Here is an 8,891-nt window from a genome sequence, read left to right as displayed (position 1 = left end):
TTTTCCCTGGAAAGCAGAGCTCAGGATGAACTAAATAACCATCACAGGTCATTATTATTTAGGTGTTTTGCTTTACGTTAGATGTGTTTATTTTCAAATTCCCTCCCCTCTACCCAAAACATTTTGGTATGTATATCTCTATACAAATTGCAAGTATGCCATTATGCTTGTGACAATGTTGACAGGGACTCTGGAGGGCAAGGAACCACCTGAACCCTCGTGTTGGATAACAAGCAGGCAAAAAGTGCCATCAAAACATAAGAAGTGAAACGCACTAGGAAGAAAACCCAAAACAAACCAGGAAGTAAACATTTCAACCAACTGCCTGCCTCCTGCTTCATTAGCAATTTCTGACACTGATATCAGCATCTCCAGAACCAGTCAGATTTTGGTCTGTAAAATTAAGAAAAGACATGACGTTACACTAGATCTTCTTTTCCAGCTCCTGAGTTGTGACTTGAAGGAAGGCCATTGATGTACTGACAACTGCTAATGGCATAAAATATAGCAAAGGACTACAAGGACGGAGTGAAGCTTTAAGCTTTTCTTTCTCTCCTTCACACTGTACGATACTCTAAGAGCTCTAAGTAAAAGCCAACATGATGCAGTTTGAACCCAAATCTCAGCAATCTCTGTTAATTCAGAGCTCTCTTACAAATAAAGGCCTTCAAGGATACACCATTTCCAAGGCTCCCACTTAATGAGAGCAGGCTTCACATTAATGCAGGATGCTGGTGCACCATCCTTCTGAAGCCATGTGTACTTCATACAGAAACAACAAGGCAATGATAAATCCTGGAGTCAAATCATGAAGTGACCAGTGAACAGGAATTCAGATTTCTGGATTGAACTCTTGAAAAAGCTGGGGTCAGTCAACAAAAACAGAGCGTCCATCCATAACAAACTATAAACGAACAAACTAACTTAACAAACATACGTCTTTTCAAAAAAAAGAAACAAACCCCCAATCAAACAAGTGTAGAAAACACGCAGGCTGTCATTTCAGTTGCGTATTTATGAGCCACTGAAGAGTTACATGACTGCTCTCAAGCACGTGGGTAAACTGGAAGCGTTCATCTCCCATGTGAACAAAATGAACGTATGTAGATGATGAAACCGCATCCAGGCAGACACAACTGTTGCTATTGCTTTTCGTGACCATCTCAGAATGGAGTGTGCAGGAGTGAGTGACAGTGCTCTGGAGGCATGTGCATGACTGGTCCAAATCCTAGAAAGCTGACTCGGTCCCTCCCTGTAACCCTCCCCTGTAGTTTAGTGTTGGATCTCTGTTTGTTTTTCAAGACTTCACCTCTTCGCAGTCTTGATCAGTGGAAAGCTCCACATCGGACAGTCCAACTTCCATTGCCATAATCAATGAAATATCTGAATCACTGCTGACTGCTGGCTCCTGTTCATCTGTGAGGGTAGAAAAGACAGGAAAAGGGCATTATGGTCACATCTTTCTGTCAACGTATTACTATCTTTTAGTTCTGCAGATGGGACGTAGAGGTTTCTCCCCTACTGAGGTTGTGCTTAGATTCCAAACTTTGCTCTTATTCAGCATCTATCTAAAGCATTTCAAAAATATCAGAAAGTTCAAGCCATCAGTAGCAAGAAACACGATGACAAGGAGCCTGGATGGGTTACACTTTCTTCTCCTCCTAATCCTCCCGGGGCTCTCCATCCAGGCTCTGCATCTCCATGACCTTCCTCCCGCTGCTTGAGCACTTCCCTCCCCATCCCCTTTCAATTCCTCAACTTGGCATCATCCTACTCTCCATACAAAAGCAGCAAGTTAAGGACAAAGTCATAGGCACCTGGTGGAGCGGGTCAGTCATCAGGAAAACATTGCTAATAGGAAAAATAATATGCCCAAACCCTTATTAGGTGACAGAATCTCTGTTACCGGAAACTTTTAAGAGGGCGCTAGGCTAATGTCTGGATGGAGCAACATGGATGTCATTAGTTCTGCCCCAGGACTCAGGACCACACTACCTGCCTTCTCAGGTGCCTTCTCTCATCCTTTTTCAGTCTCTTGTTTATTCACCCTTCCCTCTGATTTGAAGATACCTTGCAGGTTCTTGATCCAGGTCAAAGGGATCCACCTTAATCCACCATGATCCCAAACACAGTAAGAGTCAGATTATTGACTTTTGCCAAACTGCAAATCCCACCAAAACTACAAGCATAGGAGTAACAACTTGTTTTTGTTTTGATCCCACAGCCCTTACTATATATGTATTCAGTAGCAGATAAGGCCAACAGATTTTAAAGGACTAAAAGCTTATTTCCTTTCAAGAAGAATCAGGAGAAGCAAAGCACACTGGACCTCTGGGGAGATTTTCAAAGGCACAAAAATCCCATAGGTGGCTGAGTCCCTGAGGGAAAAAGTTGATGGTTCATATTTTTAAGTGGTTTAATTACAATGATGATATTTATACTGTAACAATACAATCTATTTAAATCCATGACAGTTTCTCCTTTACATATTTTATTTTTCAGACAATAGAAGCAGAGCTTGGTCGATGCTAAAAAGTCTAAAAGTTGAATATCTAAGAATTATTAAGTAAGAAACATTACAGAGGAGCCAGGAAAATAATAACTCCTTACAGTTTAATTATTCACTTGAAGCTAAGTGAGCACAATTAGTCTCCTCTCAAGCGCTGCATGATTTTAAAATCTGTTTTAGAGAAAAAACGTATTTACTTGTGCTGGGATTAGATCTCATGTTCTGCAGAGAACGCTTGAGTGCAGTCTGCATAATTCAAACTGAAAGAGCCAGTGCTTTCCTTTACAGCCCTTCCCAATTTTTACTGTGGATTATTTTTATACTCTCTTGATTGCAAGATAAATAATTAATGCATACAGCCTCTTTATATCTGTATATTTTTTCCCTATCAATATGACAGTAGTAAAACATTTCAACATGGCTTCTGACTAGAAATGTTTCCACTGGAGGTGAAGGAAGTACTTATGAACTGAATGATATCTCCTGCAGACTTCAGTGGACTTCAATTACACTGAACCTTTAGGTGAACTGCTAGATCCAGGAGTACAAAAGCGCATCACATACACCTCCAAAACCCAAACCATCATCTGTAGTAGTAACAGCTCCCTGAGCCAGAACAATGTGGTTCCAGGCCACCGGATTATTTGTCATTCCTCTATAACTAATAGGATTCTTAAAAACAATGAAAATGATGCTTTAAATGTTGACCTAAGAGCAAATTTGTATTTGCATGATGCAGTTCCTGAGGCTCAGCCATGTTAAACAGCTGCTTGGAGCACTCCTGAGAGAGAGGCGATGTCCATCTGAACTAGCTGTGCAGGAGAGAGGGGCTGGCTGAATGGTGACAGCCGCAGGAATGCTGAAGAGGCAGGCTGAGCCGCCAACACCAAACGTCAGAGCGTCAAATGAGAAGCGTTTATGGTGCTGAAATGTTATTTCAAGAATTGTTATTTCTTCTACGGTTGCACAGCAGAAAAAGATCTCAACTGAGTTCAAGACAGGCAGATAGAGCAGAAGCAGGTTTACAGCTCACCTACCAACTACAGAAGCACCCGCTTTCCAAACCTGCCAACTTGAGTTTTACATAAAAAACCTTATACAAATATTCAAATTCTTGGATCTTAGTCTTTCTTTGGAAGAAAGACTTTGTGGGCCTTGTAGTTTGTCTTCTTTGGGACTGAAGCGTAGGTCAGTAGGAACAATGAACAAAGGATCCTAAAAATGCCTGGGCCTATGCCCTGGCGTTGCTTTTCCAGTGCTGCAAAAGTGCCTGGCAACGTGAATGCTCCACCTTTCTTGCTCACTAACAGTGCAGCGGTTCAAAATCCTAGAGCTACAGCCTGCTGCGTCAGCAGACTGGGGAGAAAAAAAAAATCAGAGATCACCACCCCTTACACCTTCCCTTTCAGGGAAAGGGCCAGCACTGTCATTTCTTTGGAAGCCGCAGACAACACAAAGAAATTAATGCCTCCCTTAGCATTACCTGCTTTCTCTTGTAAACAGGAGTCCTACTGCTGACCCCAAGATGCACAGGTTGAAACTCTGGGAGGCTGCAGAAGTGACACCAGATATGGATCAGCTGCAGATAACTCTGGCTGCAAGGTCTACAAACTGCCTCGCCGTGGCTTCCCCACACAGCACAGGCTGCCTAGGCTATGGTGGCCTTTTTTTTTTTTTTTTTAATTATTTTGGCCAGCTGCTCAGTAACGTGAGCCAGCACAGTTTGTGACATTTGTTAAAGGTAAGAAAGCCTCAACTAAACTGCAAGCGCCGGGAGCTTAGCCTGCATTTTGCACCCCTGGTTTTTAGATCCTATTTACAATGACAGAACTTAGACAATCACACAGCTGCTACAGAAGATGCCTGAGTCACTGTTAAGAACTTTTATGACCTTTTTACAAGTTTTTTTGAAATTTTCTGTTTTTCTGAAAGCCCTGAATTAAGGTGAGGATCTCAACTTTCAGTGAAGATCTCAGTTTTCACTTAAAAATAAATAAATGTCAAGAAGTAAAATGGAAATCAAGAGTTTAAAAAAAAACATATCCCAAATTTCTAGACAAATTTTATGCTGGAATATCTGATTTGTGATTTTAGATGTTTGAGATTGGCAATCCTGTCTAACAACACACACCGTAACACTTCCACCGCGCTTTATAGCACTTCATGCCACAGGCATAAAGTCTTTTGCTTCATTAAGCAAAAGGCACATCCCAAGCTGCTTTTGAGCCTGAGTGCTGGTGCCTGCAGCAGGCAACCGTAGACCTCGCTGCCACATTCCTCTCATGTCAGCGAAACGCAATACACCACAGCACACTGCCGACTTCCAGACAGACTTTTTCCACTCACTTATATTCCCTGACACACACTCGTTTGAGAGGTGCAATAAAACGAACTCCTCCTCTAGCCAGCATTACTTTAAATGTAATGATGCTGATGCAGGAAGACTATCACCACGTAGATATGGAACTGCCCTAGGTAATAGTGGTACAGTCCTTACTTGTTGCAAAGTTCATTAAGTGGTGTTTATATTTGAGTATAATTGTAATCAAACAAGGATGAAAATAGCTAATTACTCTGGTGCTTTAAGAACAGTAAGATTGCACACTATCACTAGTTATCTACTGCTGCTGCTACTCCTAACACTTTGAGTAAGTCTGTAGCTGTTGTACACTAATAAATATTCCAGAAGAAAAAGGTCAGATGATGGTTTCTAGGAATTTGATACTGTTTGCAAGAGTCTTGGGAGGGACCTAAGCATCCTACAGTCGTTGTGTTTACAGAAACAATGTGTAGGTAAGCATACAGGCATGGGCACAAATTGAGATGTATTTTAACAACCCACTCAAGGATGAGGAACAAGCTGATGTAACTGTGGTGGGTTTTGCACTCATGGAGGCCTCACTCCTGCTCATCCTCGTGCTCCTCCCAAGAAGGCCACATCCGGCACTGTGCTCTGATGTTCCTAGGGCATGGGCAGTGCCACAGGGCTCTCCTAAAATTGCTCTGGCTTGCCCCAGAGGCTGAGATTTCCCCCAAGCTCATGGAGCTGGAAAAGCTTCAGAACCCCACGATTGGGCTAGAAGGTCCACAAGCAATTGCATCCAGGAAATCAGCAGAAAAATAAGAATACGCTAAAATGTTATACAGCAGAAGCTTCTCAGCATTGAATGCATATAAGGTTTGTCTAAGATGACAGACTTTTTTCCTTCTCTGGACCTTCAGGTAGCTCTCTGCTATTAACACCCATTTGTGAGTAAGCAGAGAAGTATCGATCATTACATGTCAAATGAGAGCTGCCACCAAGTGTGTAATTCATCTACTGAAAGTGTAACTAAAGCCAGCAACCTCCTATTCTTGTGGATTAAAAACGCAGGCCACAGCAATAAACTATTCAGCTGGGAGTCAGTCTCCCTTCCCTCATTTATTATCAGCTCTCCGTGAACTAATTCAGCATACTCAGTCCTGCTCCACACACAATTAAACTGTTGAACAGAGCTGTGCAGCTGCTAATGGTTTTCCTCATATGAGAATCACAGGAATTAGAGGGTAAGAAAAAGCTGCTACCATGCTATTGACTTAGGTGTGACCCATTTGCCTAGCTATAAAGCCGAGCATTTAGCACAAGGAACAAGTCTTGTTTTGTGCAGACCTCCTGTTCTTGATGGTAGATGCCCAGCTTTGAGGAGAAATGAATAATTGTGGATTTCTTCATCTAATGAAAGGCTGTGAAAAATTTATCAGTTATTATCCCATCCTTAGCTGGCAGAAATTGCACAGCAGACAATGGGGCTCTGCCTAAAACCTCGTTTTGACAATAAATACACAGTAAAATTTGGCCTTGATTTCACTATTCATTTCACATTCTCACTACTGTGAAATATATCTTAATTCAGCACTCTTCGTTTTCTGAAGATAGGACTAAGCCAAAACATGAAATCCCTGGTGACAGGCATGCTCTCAGGTCTAGACAAATACTGAAAATGTAAGTGTTAGCGTGAGCCTTATTCCAGTCTGGGGCTCACTTCTACTAAACAAACATTGCCCCAGTCAGATAAATCTAGAAGCATTTTGCTCCAGAAGAAACCAGAAATGTGACCACCAGCCTGGGGCTCTGAGGACCAGTACAGGCACTGATATGACCTTTATCAAAATGGATTCTGTTCAGCAGGAAGCCACAGCAAACTGCCAACACAAGCAGTGTTATTCAGATTTTGTTTCCAGTATCAGAACAACCAGAACACTTCATCACATTTGATTTATGACAGGGAGAGACATTTCTAGAGCCCTCTATTTATCTTTGTCTGCCCAAGAATGCACTTTACCATTACCGAGTTTATTGCTCCCTTCCATTGCAGCCTTGCCACAGCATCACTTTGCCGCTTATAGTCTAGGAGGAGGAGCATGGTCCCATGAAATTTGTACCTCAAATGGCAACTCCTTCCACAACAGTACCAATCAAATTTATTTTATTGCTAAGACCCTCTTCTTTAAAAAAATTACCAACTCTGAAAATTATTCCCAAGTTAATCATCCAACACTTCTTATTGGATCATTTTGTAAGTAACTCTCAAATTCCTTCCATGTCATCTTGATAATCGTAATACTTTAGAACAGGCCATAAATGTGCTAACAAAACAACTGAAATAAAACACACGGAAAAAAATGCCTATAAAATCTCTAATGCAAAAGAAGCAGTGGGAATATGTTTGAGGAGAAAGGGTTATAAAAAGCCTGTTACTAGCACAGTCCTTTTGTACACAGAGGCTAATAAAATGGATGAAGAAGTCTGTCTGGCTACAATTGAGAACAAAGTACTGGGGAAATACTTTATTGCTGTTCCCTAGCATCAGAGAGAGACCTATCTGAGCAGCAAGGGGAAAAAGTACTTGAGCATGGTAACTGCTTTTGGAAGAAAAGGTTAGAGTCTTGTCCATAAATAACAAGCCAGAGCTCTGTGAATGTACTAACAGCAACAGGGCTTCATCCAGAGGATAAGGCAGACAAGTCTGAAACATACTACAAAGAATGCCCAAACATCAGCACACCAGGGTGAACTAAATGCCGTGACCTGGCAAGATTCATTCAATTCAAACATCTCAAAAATGTGTTTAACTGGATCAAACCCCTAAGCGGTTGAGAGACTTGATAGATGGGCCTGGATATGACGCAAAAGGCTAGAGTACCTCCTAAAGAAAACTGGGCATTTTTCTTATTGAGTGAAAAGGCAACAAATTTTCTTCCCTTAATCTTTCTCTAGGATATATGTTTTGGGAGAATATACAGCATCTCCTAATGGAAAACAGCCAAAGACATAGTTTCCCATCTTCAAGCATCCTACAGTATGAAGGGGTAACATCATCATCATTCTAGACATGAGCTACTGAGATGGACAGTCACAACTCTTCAAGGCGTTCATTGATTCTGGGTGCCCAGTTAAGACACCGTAAACCTGATTTTTCAGTTACAGCATTAACCTTCACATTGTATGCCTCAAGCATCTCTTCTACTAACGTCAGCTACAGCTGTATGCACTCAGAACTTCTGGAAATCATATCCCAGTACCTCAAGTCAAGCATCAAAAAATGAAGGGGAAATTATTAGTAATACAACCAATTTTCTGAAGCCTAAATTTGGAACATTTTGTACTTAAGCAATAAACTTTAACACCAGTTACCTGAGAAGATATTTTGTGTTTTGGCAAGACCAATAAACTCATTTTCATAAACAGCATAGAAAGTATCAGCACCCAAATGCTCTATCCAAAAAAAAGGAGAAAAAAAAAAAGTCTGTCCAAATAAGGACAAATGATATAAAACACATGGAGCTGATAGCAAACACATTTGCAGAAAGCCGAGCAAAAGGGGAAGAACACATACCAGATGTTATTGCATGGAGACAGTTGGACCTGATTGGCTGGAAAAGCAAAGCATTTTTTAAATTTTATATTTATATCTATATCTATCTTTAATGAGTATATACCAGCTCCTTGGGATTTTGTCCATGAGTCAGAACACAAGGCCTTTGAAATTCACAGCACATATTAACATTATTTTAGGAGTCAACACTTCGGAGATCTGACTTGTCTCTATGAGAGGCTGGCTGACATTTTGGGAACTCTTGATCAGCTGTCTTAGCAGGGAGCTGCCAACCCTCCCTGTGATATAATGAACATGCCTCTGCCAAGTATGACACAAGAAAATCTAGTATTTTTGCTTTCATCATACTTTCCTCTTTCTCCTTACTCTTATGGGTCATGCTCATCACGTTCCTGCCCTGGGACCAGCAGGGAAATTCCTTCTGTGGCCTAGATACCGCAATATCATTTTCTCTTCCCATGACTAGTCTTTCCTCTTTCCTGTTGGAAACTCAGTCAAAATAACAA

At 41.3% G+C, this 8,891-nt stretch overlaps 1 protein-coding gene across 1 annotated transcript in view; it reads right to left on the bottom strand.

Annotated features, from left to right (window-relative positions):
* Positions 1 to 1,003: 1,003 nt before the first annotated feature.
* RNF150 (ring finger protein 150) overlaps positions 1,004 to 8,891 on the bottom strand; it is a 122,764-nt gene continuing 114,876 nt past the window's right edge. The window contains exon 7 of the mRNA XM_074154771.1: positions 1,004 to 1,416. Within this exon, the coding sequence (XP_074010872.1) occupies positions 1,298 to 1,416 (119 nt within the window). The 3' untranslated portion in view covers positions 1,004 to 1,297. The remainder of the gene's footprint in view (positions 1,417 to 8,891) is intronic.

The sequence above is a fragment of the Numenius arquata genome, chromosome 10, assembly GCF_964106895.1.
Source record: "Numenius arquata chromosome 10, bNumArq3.hap1.1, whole genome shotgun sequence".
Taxonomy (NCBI): Eukaryota; Metazoa; Chordata; class Aves; order Charadriiformes; family Scolopacidae; genus Numenius; species Numenius arquata.
The sequence above is the reverse complement of the archived record's forward strand: the minus strand, read 5'-3'. Positions and strand labels throughout refer to the sequence as shown.